General features: G+C 50.2%; 1 protein-coding gene across 2 annotated transcripts in view; it reads left to right on the plus strand.

The window, feature by feature from the left end:
- The window catches only part of TMTC4 (transmembrane O-mannosyltransferase targeting cadherins 4), a 63,394-nt gene extending 39,988 nt beyond the window's left edge, over positions 1 to 23,406 (plus strand). The window contains exons 12-19 of one of the 2 annotated variants that reach the window (XM_062193967.1): positions 873 to 935; positions 6,291 to 6,370; positions 6,536 to 6,643; positions 6,775 to 6,916; positions 13,406 to 13,520; positions 15,089 to 15,201; positions 19,031 to 19,100; positions 22,284 to 23,406. In XM_062193967.1, the coding sequence (XP_062049951.1) occupies positions 873 to 935; positions 6,291 to 6,370; positions 6,536 to 6,643; positions 6,775 to 6,916; positions 13,406 to 13,520; positions 15,089 to 15,201; positions 19,031 to 19,100; positions 22,284 to 22,432 (840 nt within the window). In that variant the 3' untranslated portion in view covers positions 22,433 to 23,406. The remainder of the gene's footprint in view (positions 1 to 872; positions 936 to 6,290; positions 6,371 to 6,535; positions 6,644 to 6,774; positions 6,917 to 13,405; positions 13,521 to 15,088; positions 15,202 to 19,030; positions 19,101 to 22,283) is intronic. The other variant, XM_062193968.1, reaches the window with a different exon arrangement.
- Positions 23,407 to 25,280: the final 1,874 nt, after the last annotated feature.

Consider the following 25,280-nt stretch of genomic DNA (forward strand, 5'->3'; position numbering starts at 1 on the left):
CCACATTTGGCAGTGGTTTTTGTTGAAGCAGTCTGGAAGGAATTTGTTTCACTCGTGTTCTTGAAGAATCCAAGGTGTTGACCCAACCAGTAGCACCTTTTGTGGTGAAGCTAAAGTTTTCTGAGCCTTCGGTGCCCTTTCTCTGAGCAGGGGCTTGCTGCTGGCCTGTTGAGAGGGCTGACTGAGCTCAAGGGCCCCGACGTGGTGGCTAGTGGGTAGCAGCACATAGTAGGTGCTCAAGAAATGTCAGCTTTCATCGGTTCCTTTTAGCTTTGGTTTCACGTTAAAGTGACAGAAAAGGAAAGCCGTGCACTCAGAATGGGGGTTAAGTTCAGCTTTTCTGTTCGTGTAGCTTCTTATGGTTAAATAACAATGCATTGTCCGTTGACTCCTGCGAGCCGGAGCTGCTGAGACTGCTCGGGTAGCTGCCTCCTCGGGGGGGCGCTCTGGAGTTCCTGCATTTCCGCCTTGTGCATTGAAGAAAGGGCAGTGAGTTCAGGCAAAATCGTGTGAACACAGCTCGTGAACAGCCGGGGTGTTTCTGTGGCCCTGAAGTGAAAGGCAGCGTAGAAAGAGGTGCTGACTCCGCGCTGGGCCTTTACTGTGTTTGATGACTAAGAGATTTAGATGAGAGCGTGAAGTACTTTGTGCTGTTGCTTTAATTTGATTTGCTGACCTATCAGTTTGTTTTCTGCTACGCAGAATAAATTGCCAGTTATTTAATTTCATCAGTGTTAGGAGATTTGCCTTAGTTTTGCTTTTCTGTTGGAGTGGTGGTAATTACCTCTTCTGTTTATGTGGTTCTTCCCCACAAGGAACTCACATCTCTTTAGAGAGGCTCTGTAATTAATCTCCATTTTCCTCCTGCTTAGGTTTCCTGGGAGAGAAAGTCCTGCTTTCTGTCTTTCCAGGTGGGAGAAACTGAGGCATTGAAGGTTAGTGACACAGGCAGCGGGACCGGGGCCTGGCGTGGCCCTGTGCCCGAGGTGACATTTGTGATGCCTGGACCTAGAAGTATGCCCAGCCAGTGAGTTCTTACGTAGTAGGGCAGAAAAGACAGCCTGCGCAGGGCAGACATGCACACACTCAGCAGGCTGGGGTGGCAATGGTGGCGTTTTAGTTCACACCACACATACGTGTAAGACTTGCCTGCAGAGCACACCCATGGAGCTAGTCCTTTTCCAAGAACTTTTTTTTTTTTTTTTAAATTTTTGACAGGCAGAGTGGACAGTGAGAGAGAGAGAGAAAGGTCTTCCTTTGCCGTTGGTTCACCCTCCAATGGCCGCCGCGGTAGCACGCTGTGGCCGGTGCACCGCGCTGATCCGATGGCAGGAGCCAGGTGCTTCTCCTGGTCTCCCATGCGGGTGCAGGACCCAACCACTTGGGCCATCCTCCACTGCACTCCCGGGCCATAGCAGAGAGCTGGCCTGGAAGAGGGGCAACCGGTCCAAGAACTTTTTTTAATCACAGCATACAGTGTAAGCAAGACAGAGTGAGTATTGCTGGTTTTTTTTTTTCCCCCCTTAACTTTCCACTATAAGACATCGTAAAATGGTCTTTACTTCCTGGTTTTGAAGAAGTGAGGTTGACTTCAGGGAAGTGATCTCATTTAGCAAGACACTGGTTTCCTTCAGCCCCTTATGGAGGCTACGCTCTCTGCACTGGGGTCCCTTGGTCCTCACTGAACATTGCGTGAGCATTTGGCGGCTGGCTCTCGTGGAGGCCCAGGTCCGTAAACCAAGATGCATCCATTTGGAACGACTGCGGCGTCAGTGACATGCCGAGGGCTTTACGAGGACTTGCGTTTAAAGTCACCCCTGCCCCTGGCCTGTGACGGATTCTCAGTCATTGAATTGGACCAAGTGGAAATTGAGCTCCCTGGGCCCACTGTGGCTGAGATGCCAGTATCTAATTGTGTTTACACTAGTTGTCAGTTTTTAAGGCTTACAGCTCTGTGTACTTAATATCAACTCTGTGGTACAATTCCAAAGTCTCGTAGCAGTGGAAAAGATCATATACCACAATGGCCTATTTCTTTAAGCGTTGACCCAGAATGAGTGAAAGGATTTTAATGTGTTAAAACATTTTAAGTTTAATATCCAATATTGCTAGAATATTTGGAACAAAGGAGTTTAGTGCTGGTATTCAGTGTGCCTTTAAAAAAATTATTTGTTTATTTGAAAGAGTTCTGGGGAGGGCAGAGAGTGGGAGGGGATCTCCTATTTGCTAGTTAACTCTCCAAATAGCTACAATGGCTAGGGCTGGGGTAGGCCAAAGTCAATAGCCAAAACTCCATCTGGGTCTCCCAGGTAAGTGGCATGGCCTGGGCACTTGGGCCATCCTCTGCTGCTTTCCCAGGGGCATTAGCAGAGAGCTGGATCAGAAGTGAAGCAGGGGCTGGCCCTGTGCTGTAGCCGGTGAACTGCCTCCTGCAGTGCTGGCATCCCACGTGGGCGCAGATTTGAGTTCCGGCTGCTTCACTTCCGATCCAGCTCCCTACTAATGCACCTGGGGAAGCAGCAGAAGATGGCCCAAGTACTTGGGCCCCTGTACCCACATAGGAGACCCGGAGGAAGCTCCTGGCTCCTGGCTTCAGATCAGCCCAGTTCCAGCTGTTGCGGCCATTTGGGGAGTAAACCAGTGGATGAAAGATCTCTCTCTCTCTCTCTCTCTCTCTCTCTCTTTCTCTCTTTCTCTCTCTCTCTTTCTCTCTCTTTCTCTAACTCTGCCTTTTACATTAGTAAATAAATCTTAAAAAAAAAAAAACACGTGGAGTAGCCAGGTCTCAAACCAGAGCTTGTATGAGATGCTGGTGCTGCAGGCAGCGACTTAACCCACTGCACCACAGCGCTGGCCCCCAGTGTCCCTTTCTGCTGATGCTTCTGTTTGCAGACCGTTGAGTCACAGTGTTGATTTTATCTTTGGTGTCTGGCTGGCTCATTGCTTCACTGAATGAACCACAAAGGTAGAGGGAAAGGTGAAGGATTAATAGGCTTTTCCAGTCTTTTCTCTTCCTTAGAACCAAAACTCTAACCACTGTTTCAGGTAACCTGGCTGTGAGCTTTGTATTTTGCAGTCTCGGTAGCTGTTTTCTGTTCGGTGCATTCCCTCCGCATAACCCACAGGCTAAAGCTGTTTCCTGGCTCTTAATTACAGTCAGCCTCCTAGAGCATTGCTAGCTTTCTAGCTGGTTCTGCTGAAGTGGTGGCTCTGAGTCCCTAGGCTGCCCTCTGCCTGTGTCCCGTCTGAGCTGGGAACGGAGCGCTGTCTGTAGGGGCAGTCGCACTCTGAGCTTTCTGTCGAGAAAACAGAATTTGCTCACAAAGAAAACAGCAAGAGCTTGGGGTCGGAAGAGTCTGAGTAGCAGCTGTTTTCGTCTTTGGGGGACCACCAGGGCACACTCCCTGGCTGGCTTCTCCAGCTCCGGTTCTTCTGTGCACGGGTGGGAGGTGAACTCACAGTTGCCATCTGGGGCTGGGAGAGGCACACGATCGGACTATTTAGGGCGTCCTTGTCGGGATGTGCATCCTGGCCAAGCCTCTGACGATCTGTAATTTACCTGTGAAAGGGTACTTGTTTGGTTCAAGAAGTATCTACTATCCTGTGTAGTGTACCACCTCACCTGTGAGTTCTCTGCTTGGGATTCCTCTCACCAGATTAGGGAAGTAGTAATGTATCTACTTTTTTTGGAACTTCTTTTTTTAAAAAAAAAAATTTTATTTATATAAAAGAAACAAATTTCATATATTTCATATATCCTGTTTTAAGAGCATTTTGGGTGTTTTTTTTTTAATATTTATTTGTTTATTTGAAAGGCAGAGAGAGAAGGAGAGAAAGAGAGAGAAGAGGTACCTTCCATCTACTGCATCCATTGGCTCATTCCCCAAATGTCTACAACAGCCAGGACGAAGCCAGGAGCCAGGAGCTTCTTCCACATGGGTCTCCCATGTGGGTGCAGGGCCATTTTCAGCTGCTTTTCTCAGGCCATTAGCAGGCAGCTGGATCAGAAGTAGAGCAGCCAGGACTTGAACCAGTGCTCTCATGGGATGTTAGCACTGCAGGTGGAGGCTTAGTCTTCTAGTAAGAGCATTTTTTAAAAAATAGATTTATTTATTTATTTGAAAAGCAGAGTTACAGAGAAGCAGAGGCAGAGGGAGAGAGAGATCTATCTCCCATCTGCTGGTTCACTCCCCCAAATGGCCACAACAGCCAGAGCTGCGCCAATCTGAAGCCAGGAGCCAGGAGCTTCTTCCAGGCTGCCCACGTGGATGCAGGGGCCCAAGCACTTGGGCCATTTTCTGCTGCTTTCCCAGGCCATAGAGAGCTGGATCAGAAATGGAGGAGCCAGATCTCGAACTGGTGTCCATATGGAATGCTGGCACTGGAGGCCATGGCTTTACCCCTTACGCCACAGTGCCAGACCCTTAAGAGCATTTTGATACTTTGTATCCTACCCTTCCCCACTTTGCTCACTTCCACCCTCCTCTAGTTTGTTTTTATTTTAAGTTAATTTTCATTTATTTGGAAGAGCAGCAGAGAGAGACAATTCTTCCATCAGTGTCTCACTCCGGCTGGGCCAGACAGAAGCAGGAGCCAAGAACTCTATCTGGGTCTCCTGTATGGGTGGCAGGAAACCAAGTACTTGATGTCACCACCTGCTAGCTCCCAGGGTGAACCTTAGTGGGAAGCTGGATTGGAAGCAGAGGCAGGACTCCAGCTGGCACTCTGATGAATAGGCACCCCAGGCAGCAGCCTTGACCCATTGTGCAAGCTACAAAGCTTGCCCTACTCATTTACTTCTAAATTGACGCTTTAAAAGGAACTTCTGTTGTGAGCGTTAGGCCAGTTAAGATACCACATAGGACGCCAGCATCCCCTGTAGGGGCGCATGGTCCTCGGTCCAGCTCCACGTCCAAGTCCAAGTCCACCTTCTAGTGTGTGCCTTGGGAGGTGGCAGGTCCCTGCCAAATTCCTGTCTTCAGCCCGGCCCGGCCCCAGCTGTTGCAGGCATCTGGGGAGTGAATCAGTAGAGGGAGAGCTCTGTCTGTTTGCCTTTCAGATACATAAAATAAATAATTGACTTTCTAAAATCGGGTCTTCCTTCATGCGCACACTTCCTTGGCATCTTTGTGTCCAGATTTCCTCCTCTTTTGTGTTGTCAGAGAGGCAGAGAGACAGAGACAGACAGACAAAGAGAGCTTCTATCTGCTGGTTCCCCCCAGGTGCCTGCAGCCGAGCCAGGAAGCGGGGAACTCAGTCCAGGTTCCCCCAGTTGGGTGGCAGCAACCCAATTACCTGAGCCATCACCTGCCTCTTGGGGGCTGCATTGGCAGGAAGCTGGAGTCAGGAGCCGGAGCCAGGAATCAAACGTAGGCTCTCTTTTGGGGGATGCAGCTCTCTTAGCCACGAGGCTAAACCCTAGCTCCCCTGTTTCCCTTTCTTACAGGGATGCCAGTCACACGGGACTGGGGCCCACCCTCGGGACCTCATTTTCCCTTTAAAGACCTATTCTGGAGTGCTAGAGGCTCAACATATGAACCTGAGGGGATACCGCAGTCTTAGATGTTGTTTTACTTTAAGAGAAAAAAGCAAGGCTGGCGCTATGGTGTAGCAGGTAAAGCTGTTGCCTGTGATACTAGCATCCCATATGGGTGCCGGTTTGTATGCCGGCTGCTCCACTTTTGATAGAGCCCCCTGATAATATTCATCTGGGTTTCACCCTCGTGATGGAATCACCTCCCAAAGGCACGTTAGCATTTGGCATTTCCACTTCAGGCTTTGGGAGGGACATAAACTCTCCACCACAACGCGTATGAGGCGAAAGGCTTCTAAAGCAGCAGAAGAGCGGTGTCGCACAAGAAAGGGCACAGAGTCGCTGTTCCTCTCCTGTGCACCTGTGGCTGGGCTTTTTGAACCAGCTCTACTAGGGTGTGTGGGAGAGGAGGGGGATTTGAGGGGTTCGTAGTAGGATGAGCCTGGTTTCATGATGTTCTGGCATTTTCTGGTCAGGTCTTTAGTTCTTTCTCCTTCTCTGGAACTGTAGGGATGTGCTGTGTTCCTTACTTCCTTTTCTTCTAAACTTTTTCTTTGCAGGGTGGGGAATTAAAGCACAAGCCAGCCCCCGGCCTAGCCCCTAGAGGCTTGTAGCCCAAGTTCTGGTGGGCGGCTTTTTTGTTTTTAAATCCTTTCACTTTTTTTGGGCTTCAGTTAGAAAATATAACAGATACCCCAGCTCTCAAGAAAGAATCCTTTGACATCCAGATGTTTCCTTTAACCTGTCACCTCTGCAGGTTCACTACAATATTGGCAAAAACCTGGCCGACAAAGGCAACCAAACTGCTGCTATCAGATATTACCGGGAAGCTGTCAGGTACTGTGCACCTGTGTCCCAGAGCACATATCATGTATATGCACCTGTTGTATTCCCCTGTCCCCTTGAAGACCCCAGCTTTGAGATACCTTAACCAGGTCCTTAAGAGTTTAGTAGGAACTTCTGAGCGGTAACACTTTGTCTGGTTTCTCTCTCAACATCCAGGTTAAACCCCAAGTATGTTCATGCCATGAATAATCTTGGAAATATCTTGAAAGAGAGGAATGAGCTCCAGGAAGCTGAGGAGCTGCTGTCCTTGGCCGTGCAGATACAGTAAGCGTTGTCTTGATACCCATGCCGGTGACAGCTGGGCTCTTTGTTCCAGCATCTACGTCGGACTCTGTCTTGCTTATACACACACACACACACACACATATATATATATATTTTAAATGCTCTTCTAGGCCAGACTTTGCTGCCGCGTGGATGAACTTGGGCATCGTACAGAACAGCCTGAAACGGTTCGAGGCTGCCGAACAGAGTTACCGGACAGCAATTAAACACAGAAGGAAATACCCAGACTGTTACTACAACCTCGGGCGCCTGGTAAGCTCACGGTGGCCTGGGTCTACAGAAGAGAAGGCTGAGTTTTTCCTTCATGGTAATGAAATCACAGTAGCAACACCCATCCGGCATGTTCTTTACATGTATGGAAATACTCTCTGAAATGTGTGGAAGAATGGAATTAAACAGTAGCTTTGTTTCAGTGCAAAAAAAAAAAAAAAAAAAAACCTTTGAAATCCATGCATAGTTTCTGTTTTGTTTTGTTTTGTTTTTGACAGGCAGAGTGGACAGTGAGAGAGAGAGAGACAGAGAGAAAGGTCTTCCTTTACCATTGGTTCACCCTCCAATGGCCACTGCAGCTGGCGCATCGCGCTGATCTGAAGCCGGGAGCCAGGTGCTTCTCCTAGTCTCCCATGCGGGTGCAGGGCCAAAGCACTTGGGCCATCCTCCACTGCATTCCCGGACCACAGCAGAGAGCTGGCCTGGAAGAGGGGCAACTGGGACAGAATCCAGCGCCCCGACCGGGACTAGAACCTGGTGTGCCGGCACCACAAGGCGGAGGATTAGCCTATTGAGCCGCGGCGCCGGCCCATGCAGTTTTTCATAGCATGCATTTTCCCATGAACTTTTTGAAGACCTCTTCTATTTATCTCACTTGCAGGTAGCCGTTTCATCTCCTTATGTTATTTTAAGCTCCAATTAGAGAGCAGTCCAACTCAAATTGATCAAGTTTAAGAGATCACCAAGGCAATAGCTTGAACTAAAGAATAAATTAATTTTTTTCTTTTTAAAAATTGTTAACTATTTATGTGAGAGGCAGAGAGATGGGCAAATAGACATGGGTGAGCTGCCATCCACTGCGGATGCCCACAATGGCTGGGCTGGACCGCGGCTGAAGCGGGAACCTGGAAACTCAACCCAGGTCTCCTGAGTGGGTGGCAGGGACACTGTCACGTGAGCCATGAGCACTGCTTCCAGGGTCACCAGGAAGCTAGAGTCAGGAACCAGAGCTGGGAGTCGAACCCTGGCACTTTGATATGGGAGGTAGGCATCTTAGCCGGCATCCCACCAGCTCAGCCAGACACCTGCTGCTGAAACACTTTAAATCGCTTCTTCCCTATAAAACAGTACTCCAAGAGGTAACTTCCTGGTAAACATCCATTTCACTGGCTCAAAGCATGACTTGGTAAAAACTGAGATTTGAAAAGCACACGCCTGTGATTTCTGAGCTTCCTGCTCTGTTTCCTCGAGAGAGATCTGTCTTCACCTGCGGGGCAGTTTCTCCCAAAAGAGACAGCTTCAGAGGGCGTGGGAGTTATTCGAAAGGCCTTTGATGCTATTTGATGGAAATCAGAATGAATATGTTCTGAGCCAGCACTGTGGCATAGCAGGTTAAGCCTCCACCTACATCCCATATGGGCACCGGGTCAAGTCCCAGCTGCTCCACTTCTGATCCAACTCCCCACTAATGAGCCTGGGAAAGCACTGCTTTGGCCTCTGCCACCCATGTAAGAGACCTGGATAGAGTTCCAGGCCCCTGGCTTTGGTCTGGCCCAGCTCCAGAAAGTGAACCAGTGAATGAAAGATCTCTCTCTCTCTGTCTCTCTGTCTCTCCCTCTCTCCCTCTGTCCCTCTCTCTAACTCTGCCTTTCAAATAAGATAAATAAATCTTAAAAGAGTATGTTCTACGATAGTCTTAAATTTCATATTGATCTTGTTTTCTTGACAAAAAAAAAATGAGACATGAATGGCAAAATTCTTTAAATAAGAAAGATTATATTCTCCCCTCAGTCAACCCTTTGATTTGGTTCTAAGAAACCAGATATGCATGTTCATAGTATGTTTAATTTATGAGATAAAATTGTTACAGTAAAAATGTTTTGTTTGTTTTAACCAAACTGGAACATGTTGCACACTGATGTAGCTCTTTAAGGAAACTCGTGTATAATTTTCCAGATGTTTCCAGCTGAGCCTCACTGGCGGACCACGTCCCAGGGTGCCAACACAATGCCTGTTTGTTTTCATTTTAAAGACCTGAAGCTTCTTGGCTTTCTGGAGTCTTTGCATTATTGGAACCCATTCCCAAAACTGGTTGTACATCTCCCATCCCATTTGAGTTAGGGAATCCAGCGCTCCGTAGAGAGCCTTCGTTGTAAAAACTAAGAGCAGAGTCTGCAGGGGAGAACGGTACCGTGTGGTCGGCCCTGCCCCAGAGCAGCTCCCCGACAGACTGATCGTTCCAGAACAGAAAGACTACATGGCGAGAGCAACCCAGAACGCGCTAGTCGCTTTAAATTCGTTGGAAAACTGGGCTGCAGTTTTCACTGTGATGTGGGTGTCTTTGGCCCTGGTGTCTGTGTCTGGACTGGGCGGCCATGGTTTGAGACGGAGATGGGATTTGATGAGTGGGAAGCAGAAGTGAGGAACCTAGAGCGAGGTCACAGTAAAGTTTCAGCTTTCCCACTCTGCCTAAGTCACTGTCGGGGGCCGATAATGCTGGTGTCGGGAATTTTATAGAGCGAGTTGGCTTGTACTTTTTTGGATTCTTCAAACAAGTGGAAAGCATGCGTTATGTGGTGCTACGGGGAAATGACATCTCTGCAAGCTTGCTCCAAAGTGGGCAAGAGGAATCACTTCCTCCTGGGCAGTAATGAGGCTCAGTCCATGGGCAGGAAGGTGTTTGAACAAGGGAGACGGATGCCACGATATCCCGTCATCCAGCATCAACTCCCGGACCCACCTGACCCTGAGTGCGTTTCTGGGTTGTTGTTTTTTTTTTTACATTTCCCAATTCTGTGCTCTCCGATCGATGTATGTACTTTGAGGAAGATAGTACCTGCGTTTACATATCCGGGTAGATGCTTGGTGTGGAAATAGCTTTTGCTGAAGTTGGGAGGAGCGCTCAGGCTATTGTAGTGATAAGCTCTCGGGCGACTTGGGGGCAGTAAAACCTCACTGTGCTGATGCAGGTAAACACCAGAAAACATAACCATCTCCCAAGCAAGCTCGATCCTCCTAGGCTAATGAAGTGAGAAAAAGGACTGGGTGCAGGACAGGAGCCGCTGGGGCACTATCCAGTCGATGCGGAGTGTGTTATGAATATGCGCATTACTGTTCCTGCACTGTCTGCTAACCAGGGCTTGAAGAACACGCTGCACTGGATAGCCATAGGAGTTCTTTCATTCCTTTTTTCTGTTTTGGAGATAACTCTTCTCTTAGGTTATTGCTCACAAAGTGGGTAACTCTTTTAGGTTACACCTAAAAGCTCGACTGTGTAGCGGGTTTCTTGCCTCCCCTAGTAGTCGACTGTTGCTGCAGTTTCTTAGGATTTGAAAAATAAAGAATTTATGCTGAATGAGCCTTCTACAAGAGATACAGCCGAAGAAAGGAAGACAGAATATAAAATACTGGCTTCTTTAAAAAACATTTTATCTATTTATTTGAAATGCAGAGGTGCAGAGAGAGGGAAAGAGAGAGACACAGAGATCTTCCATCCACTGGTCTACTCCCCAAATGGCCACAAAGAGCGGGGCTGGGCCAGGCTGAGATCAGGAGCCAGAAGCTTCAGAAGGGTCTCCCATGTGAATTCAGGGTCCCAAGAACTCATCTTCTGCCGTTTTCCCAGGCGCATTAGCAGGGAGCTAGATTAGAAGTGGAGCAGCTGAGACCTGAACCAGCACCTGTATGGGATGCTGGCAGTGCAGGCCACAGCTTAACCCCCTGCTGGCTTCTGTCATGCCGTCCCCTTGGGTTTTGTGTGACTTGGAAGAGCATCCAAGTCTGTAATCTTGAACAGACTGAGCCCTTGATCGCTTTCGTCGGTACTGTTGACTGATTACGCTGCCGTGAGATGGTCTTCCCATGTTCCTTTCCGGCCACTGTTCTGCTTAATTTGGACGTCTGCTCTCTGTGGTTTAATTACCCACCTCATGCCTGCCAGACAGCTTAAAAGCATTAGGAGCTTGAACTGTAACAGCTCAAAGAACCCATGTATATATTGGCAAATCAGAGGAATTTAAAAACTTAAAGGTTTCTTTGATTTCTGGGCCTGATAAGAAAAGATGATAATGTGATTAATTCCCCCGTAGGATAGGAATTCAGGAGAGCTGGATCATTCTGGATGTCTTCGTGGGCGCAGAGAGGGACAGCTGTGGCGTCTGGAGGTTTTCCTGGGGACAGTTCATGATGCCAGGACTGCTTGTCCCAGGCCGGATGTCTTCCAGAAAACAGACCACACTGCCTCAAATAGAGAAGATTTATCAGAGGGAATTGGTTACTCATCGGGAGACTAGAAGAGCAAAACTGGTGGCTCGGAGGTTCTCAGCTGGAGGAGACTCCATAGGACTGGGGGAACAGATGGGAGGAAGTGATGCTGCTAGTGTTAGGATCACAGAAAGGGGCGCTGTCCCAGGAGCTGGGATCAGGGAGGCAGGAGAGGCTTCTCCTTCCAGCTGGGGACTGCGGGGGGGGGGGGGGGGGGTTGGCCGAGATATGGCCACTTCAGAGAGAGGCAGGGGAAGGAAGGAGCCGGCCAGAGAGTGTCCCCTGGTCTGAATGCCACGAGCCAGGTGGCCCAGGAGCCTGAGAAATGTAGTTTGCAGACATCAGCACCGGTGGCACCCAGCACGGAAGGGCAGGCATGGCGGGCAGGTGTCTGAAGAAGAGGGGCTTAGGACGAACAGGTGAACAGGTGCACATTTCTCATCGCCCTCCTGGGTGGCGGTCCCTGTTAAATCACAGTTCTCTGCTTCCCTAAGTGGTTTATGCACTTTGTATGGATGCCCTAAGGAGAGTAGGGATGGAGCTCACGTGGAAGTACATTTTACCCGTCCAGTCTGTCGTTCTTCAATGAACAGCGGTGATGGTCATAAGAAATAGTACAGTGTGTCAAGGGTTCTGTTGCATTGTATGAACGCGGCCATGTTGGTTGTCCCGGATGTGCCAGAATGACATGACAGATCTTGTCCAAGCGACTCAAATGCACGTCGCTTGCTAGAGAGAACTGACTTGGAAAATCCCTGGGACATCAAATATAGATAATTACACGGTAGCATACTTACGCATCCCAAATTGCTTTCACTTTGGGAGCTTTTCACATCCGTTCCTCATTCAAAGGACTGAACTTCGTTGCCTGAGTTTGAGTCTCATGGGAAGTCTGACCATGTCTTTAGCAATGGGGATTCGTGAATGCACCGTATTGCGTCAGACCTTTCTGTTTCTTGCATAATGTGGTGCCTGTTTGCTGTGTGGGTCTCAGAACCAGTGGAAATATTTCATTGGGGATAAAAACGCACCCTCTCACAATCAGGAAGACCGTGATGGGTACTTATCGCTGGTGCATTCTGCAGTTGAGGGGCCCAGGTGCATTTGGACGAAATGTGCATTTGAACTGAGCTGGAGATAAGGGTAAGCTCACCTGCCGCACATCCCAACACTTTCTCCCCTGTGGCTTCTATTAACTCTGCCAGTTGAGAGCCAGCTGTCTTGTTACCAGTGTTCAAATTCCCACCTAAAGAAAACACCAGGTAGCCGGCACCGTGGCTTAACAGGCTAATCCTCCGCTTTGTGGCGCCGGCACACCAGGTTCCAGTCCTGGTCGGGGCGCCGGATTCTATCCCGGTTGCCCCTCTTCCAGGCCAGCTCTCTGCTATGGCCCGGGAAGGCAGTGGAGGATGGCCCAAGTGCTTTGGCCCTGCACCCCATGGGAGACCAGGAGAAGCACCTGGCTCCTGGCTTCGGATCAGCGAGATGCGCCGGCCGCAGCAGCCATTGGAGGGTGAACCAATGGCAAAAAGGAAGACCTTCCTCTCTGTCTCTCTCTCTCGCTATCCACTCTGCCTGTCAAAAAAAAAAAAAAAAAGAAAGAAAGAAAACACCAGGTAATTCTTTCCTTCCTCAGTGAGGCAGACAGGCACCGTGCTGCCGAGGGGCTGCACATGACGGTGGGTGACTTCCCAGGTGTCTCTGCTGCACTTGTGCACTTGTGTTAGGCTGTGGTGTGGGCAAGGGTGAGGTGCTCCTGGACCCTACTTCACAGCCTTGAATTAACTACGGTGACAGTAGTCAGTGACACTTTACCGAAGAGAAGTGGCCTGAGAATTTCTGGGGAAAACCAATGGGCAATCTGTGCCCAGCCGATGGTCATCTGAAATGTGACCGCACATCTGCCGTGGCCATTAGCTGCTCATGGTTACCATAACTCCAGCTCCAGAGCTAGACCACCCCTGTAGCTCCCAGCTCTACTAGTTCTAGATAAATTACTTTGGGCAAGCGACTTACCTTCCCTGCCCTTTATGGCTTCTTCTGTAGAGTGGGACGATAACAATATCTACTCCATCGGCATTGTTTCCAGGATTCACTGACATGATATAAACCAATTAGAAACTCCCTCAGTAAAAACCAGGGTTTCTTTTGTTGTTGGGATGTGGGGGCGGGAGTTTGTTCATTGCTTACCTACTTATCGGTGATTCCTTTGAGAGAGCGAGCGAAACAGTTGCGATGTTGGTTTTTCCATCCCTGATTTGTTTGCAGTACGCGGATCTCAATCGTCACGTGGACGCACTGAATGCCTGGAGGAACGCCACCGTGCTGAAGCCCGAACACAGCTTGGCCTGGAACAACATGATCATCCTCCTGGACAGCACAGGTGCCACAGGCAGATTAACCAAGCCACAGACAGCTGTTCCCAGTGTCATACTGTAGGACCTTAGGAGACATGGATTATTGTGTGCCCCCCATCCCCAGTTTAGAAATAGAGGCTGGCATTGTGGTGCACTGGGTAAAGCCACCGCCTGCAACCCCGGCATCGCACGTGGGCACCAGTTCCTGTCCTGGCTGCTCCGCTTCCTATCCAGCTCCCTGCTAATGCACCTGGGAAAGCAGCCCAGGTGCTTGGGCCCCTGAACCCATGTGGGAGACCAGGAAGAGGTTCCTGGCTCCTGCCTTCTGCCTTCTGTCTGTCCTGGCCGTTGTGGCCATTTGAGGAGTGAACCAGCAGATGGAAGATCTCTCTCCTTCTGTCTCTCCCTCTCCCTTTGTAACTCTGCCTTTCAAATAAATCTTTAAAAGTAAATAAATAAATAGCTATAGGGTTTTTACATTTTACATTATAGAAATGTCTGTTATTCTGGAAAACGCAGCTTCTCGAACGCGTGGGGAAGTGATGTGACACTTAGAAGGGTTGTCCTGGAAGGCGTGGGTGCGTACCTGGCTTCTCGCCACAGCCACACCACGACGCAGGGGCACCCAGAAGACAGCAGCATGGGACGGTGCCAGGTCCATGCCCCCAGGTTCACAGGAGACGGCCTCGAGTCCCCACGTAGAGCCATGGGTCCTTATTTGAGATGTGATGCCAGTGGACTTGAGGATCTGCTTTCTTAGCCCATAACAGACTGGACTCCGCCAGTTAGGAGTAACTCGGCTCCACTCGTTCCGAAAATCCAACGTCTCTTAGGAAATGATGGTGGTAATTTGGTAGAATTTCAACCAAGCAGGTGTTCCTCCCTCTGTCCCCCTCTCTCTCTCTCCTCCCTTGTCCCTCCTTCCCTTCCATCCTGAGCAGACACATAGAGCTCTCCTCTGCTGCTGGCTCACTCCCCAAATGCCCGTAACAGCCGTGGGAGGGCCAGGCTGAAACCAGGAGCCCAGACCTCAATCTGGATCTTCCCGAGTGACAGCGACCCAACTATCAGAGACAGCCATGCTGCCTCTAGGGTGTGTGTGAGCAAGAAGCAGGAAATGGGGAGAGGAACCGGGACTTGAACTTGGGTGCTCCCATAAGGGATGTGTTAACTGCTGCCCCAAACCCCTGCCCTCACCCCGCTTGTTTCTAAGGAAAGTATGCAATACACGTTTCCATATGAGAAACACTCAGCAATGAAAGTGTTCCTGCACGTCTTTTGCAGATCTATTTTCCTCTGCTTTGGACTGGTATCTGGGGAAAATCGTAAACTAGGTTTTATATGGTTTTACAGAATCTAATCCACAGCTGGTTGTGTGTTTTGTCAGGAGGGTGCCAAGTTGCACCGGCTTTGCCACTGGTAAGGCCTCCTGTGTGGGCGCATGTGTCTGTGTGTGTCTTACGCGCTCGACGTGGAGTTTCCTACTTCACTCGTAATTGTTGTGTAAAATACACACAGGCCTGTGGATTACAGAGAAGCTAAGACACAGATGAGATCTTTACACGTGTTTTGCTTTTCCATTTTTTCCTCCCAGGTAATTTAGCCCAAGCTGAAGCAGTTGGAAGAGAGGCACTGGAATTAATCCCTAACGACCACTCTCTTATGTTCTCCTTGGCCAACGTGCTGGGCAAGGCGCAGAAATACAAGGTGTGTGAGCCACAGGCTGTGCTTTCGTACAGGGGATGCTGGCATCTGAGCGAGCCATAAGCTCCCTTCTGCCCCGTTGACTTCAGAATTCGCTCAGGACCGTGGCAGCAGAGCCCTGGGGTGGCTCTCCCAGGAGGCAGGACGTCACCAGGGGTGAGGGTGGGGTGCCAGCAGGGGTCGTGGGGTTTGCCTCTGTCCTTGGGTTTTGTTTGCGGGGCATTTTCTGCACCAAGACAACAATGGATCCACAGAGGATACCGCACGTGACCCGTCCTTCCTCATCCGACCTCCAGGTCACTGCCAAGGTCAGAGGGTTCTGACCACAAGAACCATGAGGTATTACTCCTGGGCTCTGCCAGCCCCAAGGTGGTAGGGAGCAGAGGGGATGCACGGGTCCTTGTCCCAGGGATCACAGACTTTCTTTGTGTGCCTCATACTCCCAGGGGAGCGTGTGCAGCAGGCCCAGGGCCCTCCCGACAAGTCAGGCCAGAGAGTAGGCGTCTCACCCAGCACCCTGGTGTCCGATGGTGGCACAGGGAACACAGGCCTTCGTCCAGCTGTGAGAGCCGTTCAGTTGCAGAAGCAGGCTCTGTGTGTGGTTGGGTCACCCTGAGGCTGCAGAGAAGTTATGGGGCCTAACGGGAGTGACTGGTCAGCACCCGTTTGGTGTTATTTATTCTTCCGTTCATTAGACATCACAGGTGCCGTCATTTTCCATAGCCCTGGTGAAGCCTGTGCTGCCTTCTGCAAGTGGAATGCCAGGGAGTGCGACGGCTTCACCGTGCCTTTCAGCAGTTCTCGGTTTTGCTCCAGAGACGGCTTCCTGAGGGGTCCAGTTTTATTTTGGGGGGATGTACTCGTGCGGAGGGAGGTGGAGCGTTTGCGGGTGAACTTGACGGTCTTCTCCAATGGTCTTTCCAGGCTAGGAGGGTTCGGGAGCTCTGTTCTCCACCAGAGATCCAGCTCAGTGAGCCTCCAGGGTGCAGCGCATTGCGTTGATGGCCCCGTGAGCCCACGCTCTCTAAACTGGAATTTCTAAGACGGGGCCAGGTCCTAGTGCACTTGGCTTCCAGGTCACGCCGGCCTTTCATTTGCAGATACAGCAGGAAATACTCCATAGAGCGGGACCCAGGAACTGGTGTCCCACTTTTCTGCCTATTTGGTTTCCTAAGTGCCAAGGCCAGGGCACTGAGCCTAAAACACGAAACAGAAAGGGGAAATCCGTCAGAAGGCCCTGGCTGTGAGCTCGTTGGGATGTGCCCTGGCTGGGGGTCCCCTGCTTGCCAACTTGGAATCTTTGACCTAAGACCTGTGCGAGGTGGGTCTCCTTGCAGAGGCCTGGGCAGGTGCTGTGGAGCGGAGGGGACATGGGGTGACTTGCGGGCTGCAGTGACCAGCCCTCCAGCCCAGCTGTCCGCCAGGCAAGCTGTGCTGTCTGGCGCTTTTCACCTGAGCACTGGCTGTTTGATTTTGTCATTACCCTGCCCGGTCTCTTCAGAGCACATGCAGGCTGCTGGAGGTTGGGGCCCTGTCTCAGTCCTGTGTGTGTCTCCATCGCTGGCCGGCACGGAGACAGGCAGGTGCGAAGCCCTGTTAGTAGTTGTGCTGAGCCTCTCTCCCTTGATCCTAAGTGTTGAGGCCTCTGGAGTGTCTTCTGAGCCTTTGATGGGCGCACTGAGCATCCTGTTAGGTCTGTGGTTCCAGGGCGCCTTTGTGTCTTATCCGAGCAGCCCCGTTGACCCAACAGCAGTGACTTCCCGGCTCCTGGCTTCAGTGTGTTCCTTGGGGGGCCTGCAGGTGGCGCTCTGCCTAACCTCCCGCAGAGGTTGCCGAACTGCTGCTTTACCGTGCTGGCGGGGTTGCCGGCCCCGGGACTTCTCTCTCTGAATTGCTGCCAGCCCTGTGGGCTCAGAGCAGTCTCCCAAAGACGAGACATTCATGCCACACCTAGGGACTGCCTGGCTGAATTCTCCTCCTTTGCCCTGCTCCTACTTAGAGACCTTGCTGGCAAGGTCGCTGTCAGCCCAAAACCTTGTCACCTGCGTTCCGTCTAATGCACTTCAGAAAGTGCCGTTTTCCCTTGCTGAGCATGGAAACACCTCGATTTCAAAGGTGAGTTCGCGTGTTCATCGGCGTGAATCGGCTCACTGCCGGGCTGCGAGGCCCCAGGATGCCTGCAGCTCAGGGCGAGCGAAAAGGCAGATTCAGCAGCGGAGCCTTCCCTGGGCCTCGGACACCCACGCGTGCTCTGCCCAGGCCCCCAGCCCTTCCCCCAGGCAGCTGAAAGGCATGGTCAGGGCACCCTGCCAGCCCGTACTCCCCCGAGCCAGCTCTGCCTCTACCACCCTCCCTTGTCCACCTGCAGCCATCCCGTCCCCTGGGCTGCACAACTCACTCTGTTTGCTCCCCTGTTGTCTCCCGGGTCCCCTGCTTTCCGCCTGTTCTCCCGGAACCCATTCCTCCCTGTCCAGCCTTCGCATCCTCCTGCGCTCCACCGGGATAGGTGCCCTGTAACGAGGCATAAACCCAAGCGCCTCCTGCCCTCGGCGCCAGTGTCCCTGCGGCTCCTCAGCGCCCAGGTGAAGGAAGAAAGACGGGAGTCTGCAAGCGCTGGGCTCCTCCGAGCCTGCCGGTCAGTTCTAAACCAGCTCTGTCTGGTTTACTCGGCTTCATCTGCAGGGAGGCCAGAGGTAGATTTGCAGGTTTCATTTGCACACAGCCAGAGGTAGATTTCAGTTTCCTGGCCTTTCTCTTTCTCGAGCTCAAGGTTTTAAATGGAAGACCTGGGACTTCTGGAGGGGCGTTGGGATGAAGATTCTGCCTCCGAGCTGACGCGCCGTGTGTCACCCCCAGGTCTTTCCTCCGTCCCCCTCGGATGTCATTGCCAAAATTTGAATTTTTCTCTGCCAGTTCCGTGTAAAAGGCTGCGGTTTCGGAGGTGTTTGCCCATGTTCCCAGCCTGCTTTGCAGGAGTAGCGTGACAGCAAAGGCATGGGTGGTCATGATGTGATGAGACCACAATGCTGCGGGCAGGAAACCCACCTGCCCAACTCACAGAGGACACAGACACCTTGGCCATCAAAGCCCAGGGTCTGGCACTGGTGGATTAGAACCTTGACCCTTCAGGAACACAGTGCAGGTGCAGTGAATAGCGGCCCCCAGGGCATTTGGGGCCATCTTGGTTTCACAGCATAATGGTAGAAGAGGGCCACGTGATCAGTGGGAAGACAGGTTGTCCTGTCCCATAGTGACCGGAAGTCAGCGCTAGTTGGAGGAAATGCAGATCTATACGGGAATGAGTTCTGACACCCAGGGCATTCGGTCACGGTCATGTACACAACGGTGAAAGCTTTGCCGTTTCCTCATTGTCACTGTGCAGTCTTTCGAGCTTTGGCTGCTGAGGGTAGAGCATAGGCCCCCATTCCTACCTTGAGAGTCCTGGAGATGAGTTCATCGATGCCAGAGAGAATGGCACCTTCACAGGTATCTTCAGCCAGACCTGTTCTGTTCTTTGATCTTTGCTCATCTTCCACAGCACCCTGAACCCAGCGCCCTGCTTCAAGTTGCAAAGTCTCAGCCACCTCTGGCAGGCAGGTGGTGGCCGCCACGAGCATGTCCATCCCCTCCCTCAGTCACCAGTGCACTCCTTGTCCCCTTCCTCTCGCTCTTGTCCCCTTGGCTTCCTGCTGGCCCTTCAGAACCTCTTCTGAGCAGAATTTGCACACCGAGGACATCAGATGTTTGCAAACCACAGGCAGGAAGCTCTGACTCACTTTCGCTTTGTATACCATACCTTTTATATATATTTCTTTTTTTTTTTTTTTTTTAGGAATCTGAAGCTTTATTCCTCAAGGCAATTAAGGCAAATCCAAATGCTGCAAATTACCATGGTAATTTGGGTAAGGAAAAGTTTCAACCTGAACCATACCGAAATCCTGTGGAACTGTAATGAAATGGGCATAATTCTGTAAACTCAATGTTGGGAGGGTTGTTTTTTCTCCAAGGCTAGCCTTCATTGCTCTTCATAATCTGGTCCTAAATATGGTCTGATGGGAGCAGGCATTTGGCCTAGCGGTTAAGATGCCCTCATCTCAAATTGAAATGCCCGGTTCACTTCCCAGCTCTGGCTCCTGACTCTAGCTTCTTGCTAATGCAGATCCTGCAGTCAGCAGTGTTGGCTCAAGTAATCGGGGACCCTGCCACCCACATGGGGGACCTGGACTGAGTTCCCAGCTCCGGCCCTCAGCCCTGGCCCAGCCTTGGCCATTTAGGGAATGAACAAGCAAATGAGGGAATTCTCTCTCTCTCTCTCTCTCTCTCTCTCTCTCTCTCTCTCTCTCTCTCTCTGCCTTGCAGATCATCTCTTACAAAACAGATCACAAACCTTAAAGAATGTGGTTTTAAAAGGTGGCTGTTCGTAGTCACACTTAGAAATTATAATTGCAACACCAGAACAGTCCTGAAAATGGCTCACTCACATTATCACCTTCTTAGGGTTAAAATTCAAAGTTTCCGGCCGGCGCCGCGGCTCACTAGGCTAATCCTCCGCCTTGCGGCACCAGCACACCAGGTTCTAGTCCCGGTCGGGGCACCAATCCTGTCCCGGTTGCCCCTCTTCCAGGCCAGCTCTCTGCTGTGGCCAGGGAGTGCAGTGGAGGATGGCCCAAGTCCTTGGGCCCTGCACCCCATGGGAGACCAGGAGAAGCACCTGGCTCCTGCCATCGGATCAGCGCGGTGCGCCGGCCGCAGCGCGCTACCGCGGCGGCCATTGGAGGGTGAACCAACAGCAAAAGGAAGACCTTTCTCTCTGTCTCTCTCTCTTTCACTGTCCACTCTGCCTGTCAAAAAATTAAAAAAAAAAAAATTTTCAAAGTTTCCTTCTTGATGTGAAGGATCCTAACCTGTCAGGCTGGAAGGTACCTGGGAAGTTTATTGGCCAGCTTGCCTTGTTTTCCCTCCTCTGTCCAGAAAGAAAGAACCCCACCACCACCACTGCCAAAAAAGAAAAACAAAAAAACTGGTTTGGCTACAGATGTACTTGCAAAGCTTTATTCCCCAGCGTTCCGTCCTTCTGTCTTCACATCCCTGTGGTTAGGGTACTTAGAGCACAGCGTGCTCATGTTTTGAGTGCTCAGCCATACAAGTGTGCGTTCCCCTCACCTGCTGCCCGCGACTTCAGAAGCAGGAACAGCGCCAGCCGCTCTTCTGCCCATATAGAAGTTTTACTTACAAAGTCCCCACAGCAATCAGGGGCTCGTTATGCTAATACTGAGGCTGATTGTAACTGTCATCTTATGACCACTTCTTGGTGCCGCAGCCTTTATTTCCACCCAGCGACATACAAGCTCCTCCTTTGCCAGAGGCGTAGGGAAATCTTTATTTAAAATAAATGGCAGCCGGCACCGGCTCAATAGGCTAATCCTTCGCCTGCGGCGCCAGCACACCAGGTTCTAGTCCCAGTGGGGGTGCTGGATTCTGTCCCGGTTGCTCCTTTTCCAGTCCTGCTCTCTGCTGTGTCCTGGGAGTGCAGTGGAGGATGGCCCAGGTCCTTGGGCCCTGCACCCGCATGGGAGATCGGGAGAAGCACCTGGCTCCTGGCTTCGAATCAGCACAGTGCGCCGGCTGCAGCGGCCATTGAGGGGTGAACCAATGGAAAAGGAAGACCTTTCTGTCTCTCTTTCTCTCTCTCACTGTCCACTCTGCCTGTCATAAATAAATGAATAAATGAATGAATGAATGGCAAGGCAAGCATTTAGGCTGGCTGTTCAGATACCCATGTCACTTCTCAGGCCTGGGTTCAAGTCCCCGCTTCACTCCAATTCCAGCTTCCTGCTGGACATAGCAGGTGGTGGCTCACCTTGTGGGAGGCCTGGATTGAGTTTCCAGCTCCTGGCTTCCAAGTGGCAAGGCCCCAACTGTTGCAAGCATCTGGGGAGTGAACTAGTAGATGGGAGATTTCTCTGTCTCTCTGTCTCTGCCCTCAAATTTTTAAAATAACGAAAATGTCTGGCTTCTTCATAATACTTTTTAAAAATAAGATAAACAGGCCGGCGCCATGGCTTAACAGGCTAATCCTCCGCCTTGCGGCGCCGGCACACCAGGTTCTAGTCCCGGTTGGGGCGCCGGATTCTATCCCAGTTGCCCCTCTTCCAGGCCAGCTCTCTGCTATGGCCCGGGAAGGCAGTGGAGGATGGCCCAAGGACTTGGGCCCTGCACCCGCATGGGAGACCAGGAGAAGCACCTGGCTCCTGGCTTCGGATCAGTGCGATGCGCCGGCCGCAGCGGCCATTGGAGGGTGAACCAATGGCAAAAAGGAAGACCTGTCTCTCTGTCTCTCTCTCTCACTATCCACTCTGCCTGTCAAAAATAAAAATAAGATAAACAGGGGCCAGCACTGTGGTATAGCAGGTAAAGCTGCCCCCTGTGATATCTGCATCCCATATGGGCACCTGTTCAAGGCCTGGCTGCTCCACTTCCAATCCAGCTCCCTGCTAATGGCCTGGGGAAAGCAGCAGAAGATGGCCCAAGTGCTTGGGCCCCTGCACCCACATGGGAGGCCTGGATGAAGCCTCTGGCCCTGACCTAGCCTTTGAGGCCTTTTTGGGAGTGAACTCCTGGGTGGAAGATCTCTCTCTCTCTCTCTCTGTCTGTCCCTGTATCTGTAACTCTTGATTTTCAAAATAAATAAATCTTTAAAAATAAACAGACTTATACATAGTCAGTTCTCAAAGCTACACCTGCAGCCTCATCCCCTGCAGCCTGGCTTCCTGGAAAGTTGATGGCAGTTTTGAGATGTGGAAGGCCCTCTTCTGCCTGCCCTTATGTAAGCATGTTGCTGAAGGCAGGTGTTCCCGTCTAACGTTGCCATGCACCCTGGGAGTCCCTGACAGTGGGTAAACAGACGATCCCCAGGGAATAATGTAATTACAATAAACAAAGTTTGTGGTACAAGCCTTGCTTTTTTAAACACTGATTTTTGAAAACCCTTGGCAAAGGCTTCCCAGTAATTCTTCGTGCAAGTGCTTGGGAAGGTGCACGTTGCCCCGAGCGCTTCCAGTGAGATGCCTCTCCTGCTTTTTCAGCTGTGCTGTATCATCGCTGGGGACACCTCAGCTTAGCCAAGAAACACTACGAAATCTCCCTGCAGCTCGACCCTGGGGCAGCGGGAACTAAGGAGAATTACAGCCTCCTAAGAAGAAAGCTAGAACAAATGCAGAAGAAAGATGTCTGACCCCAGCCCTCCGTCTTTTGAGTTTGTGTGCATGAGACATCTTGTTAACATGATGGAAAATCTTAGACGTGTTTATTTTATTGGATTTTTTTTTCTATGAAAACAGAGACATGCAAAAAGATTAAAGCACCAGCAATATACTCTCGAATGCCTGATACGGTTTTTGCATTGAAATTGTATTTTTTCAGACAACTTCAAACGTAATTCTAAAATGCCAAAACATGAACGTTTTTTAATTAAACAGAAAAAGAGAAAAAAGCATCTTGAGTGACTCTTAGTAAAACGAAACCTGCGTTTGGGATGTGAGTCTTGTCGTCCATGTATTAGCACTGTTATACCATGGTCATGACGGAGAAATGAAACACTGACTCCTAGAATTGATATCAGTATCAAGTATGTCTGTATATTAGCATTTTTATTTAATGACAAAAACGTAAAATAAGATTTTTGATTTTTAAAAATTTTTTTTATAACAGTATACTATGAACTTCATTTGTAAGCAGATATTTATTTGTATTTTTATGTGTTGACACAGGGCAAATAGGTGACTGAAGAAATTTTAACGTCTAGCATTTCTGTTCCCCCAAAGAAAGAAGTCAACTCCTGTACCATCTATTATTTTGTATCCTCGTTTCTGCGGTTGCAGTTCATGGGAGAGTATGTAATGTTCTACATAAATTGTCACTGTCACTAAAAATTCCAGCCGTGCTTCAGGCAAGAGCAGGCAACCTGACATCCTTGTTGTTTGTTATACTTGCTGCTAAGAGGGCTACACAAATATGTAAGTTGCTTTTTGGTATTTTTAACTGCAAAGCAATTTTTCATTTTGCTTAGTCGATATTACTGTACCTAGCAAATGCCAGAGGTCAGTTTTCTCTCAGAAGGAGCCACATTTGGGAAGTCACTGGTATTTTAAGCCTTGAGTTATTCTCGTTTTATTTGATCAGAATAAAACAACCTTTTGTTTTATTTAACTCTTGTCTATATGGTATTTATGGGTATTTATGCAATCTCTGTGATTTCTTGTGCAGTAAAATTATCACATAAACTGGCACGAAAATACCACATTGCCTTCTGAAAGATGTGTTTCAAGTGAGTGAATGTGGTGTCCTCTTCTCCCTTAAGCTGAAGTCCAAATGACCAGTGCATCTCTCCTGGTCATAGATCTCACTTAATAGAACCATCAGGGTTCAGAGAATGGGGTGACAAGATCCACAGTGAGATGAGTTTCTCTACACGCATTTGTGGGGCACATCTGTGGAGCCTCACAGTTCAGTCATTGTATCTGCCGGTGGTTGTGATACATCAGAAAGTAAGTGCTGTGTTTCAAACATTTCGGAAACAGTCTCCAAGCAGTAACAATTGATGGCTCTCCTGGGGCAGGGGCTGTCTTATTAGTTATGATCCATGATACTTGGTTCAGCCAGTGATACATGCGCTGCATGCGTTGTTGATTTTTTTTAAAGCAAATTTCTTTCGAGAGTAAAGAAAAAACGAGGCTTCTTGTACAAGCCCCTTCCAGGTCTTTTTTCCCCCTGCAGTTCTAAAACTTTGGTGTTGGGTGGAGACCTACAGATCCGGACTCCCGCCTGCAGAACAGACTCCCTGGCCTCCACGGCTGTGTCTCTCAGCTTTGCCGAGGAAACACCGTTAGTCTGATGGCTGTGCAGGAAGTGTCTTATCTCTGGATTTGGGGAGTGCAGCACGTAGCCCCGGTTCCTTCTTTTCCCATCACGAGGCAGTCGTTCTCTTTGCTTCTTGGGCTTCCTTCCTAACAGGACGGAAGGGGAAAGCTGATCTCGGCCTGCCACTGCTTTGGTTATCTTTTTGCATGTCAGTGTTTTCATTACTTGATGAAATAAAACCTGTTAGTAATAACGGGGAGCAGCGGAGCAAGTCTTAGCACTGTCGGTGACAACATGCATGTCCCCTCATCGGAGGGCCCGAGTTCAATTCCTGGCTCTGGCTCCTGACTCCAGCTCCCTGTGAATGCAGACCCTGGAAGGTAGCAGATGATGGCTCAAGTAGTTGGCTCCTGCCTCCCTAGAGGGAGACCTGGATTGCACCCCCAGCATTACAGAAGTGCCCCCAAACAGATGGGAGATCTCCATCTCGCTCTCTGCCTCTCAAAAAAATGTTTAAGAAATAATAAGGGGATAGGGAGGGGCGGGGGGGAGAGCAGCACTGCGGCGTAGCAAGTGAAGCTGCCACCTGCAGCGCCAGCATCCCATATAGGCGCTGGTTCGAGTCCCAGATGCTCCATTTCCAATCCAGCTCCCTGCTATTGTGCCTGGGAAAGCAGTGGAGGATGGCCCAAGTGCTTGGGCCCCTGCACCCACATGGGAGACCAGGGTGGAGCTCCTGGCTTTGGCCTCCTGGCTCAGTCCTGGTCATTGTGGCCATTTGGGGAGTAAACCAGCAGATGATAGATCTCTCTCCTCTCTCTATCTCTCCCTTTCTCTATATAGAACTCTTTCAAATAAATAAATAAATCTTTGAGAAAAAATAAAGAATAAGGGGGACAACTGTCAGTGTGGGGAAGCCACAAGTTTGGGAAGTCTTAATCGTCCTTCAGCCCCTTAATGGTGAGCACTGGCAGCTCTGGAAGGTGGTTGGGGCTGGGTTTAGCAAGTGTCTCTGCTGCATTTCTCCCCTGTTCTTGTTCGGCTTTGTGTTAACACGAATGCAGGCTCACACTTGTCCTTCCCAGTTTCTTCCTGTGAGACACAGGGACCCCCATGCCTTGACAGGGCTCGTTAGGGTTCTGATTGTCACTTTTTTAAGATTTACTTTTATTAATTTGAAAGGCAGAGCTAAAAAGACAGAGACCAAGAGAGAAGACAGAGAA

Source organism: Lepus europaeus, chromosome 6 (genome assembly GCF_033115175.1).
Source record: "Lepus europaeus isolate LE1 chromosome 6, mLepTim1.pri, whole genome shotgun sequence".
Lineage (NCBI taxonomy): Eukaryota > Metazoa > Chordata > Mammalia > Lagomorpha > Leporidae > Lepus > Lepus europaeus.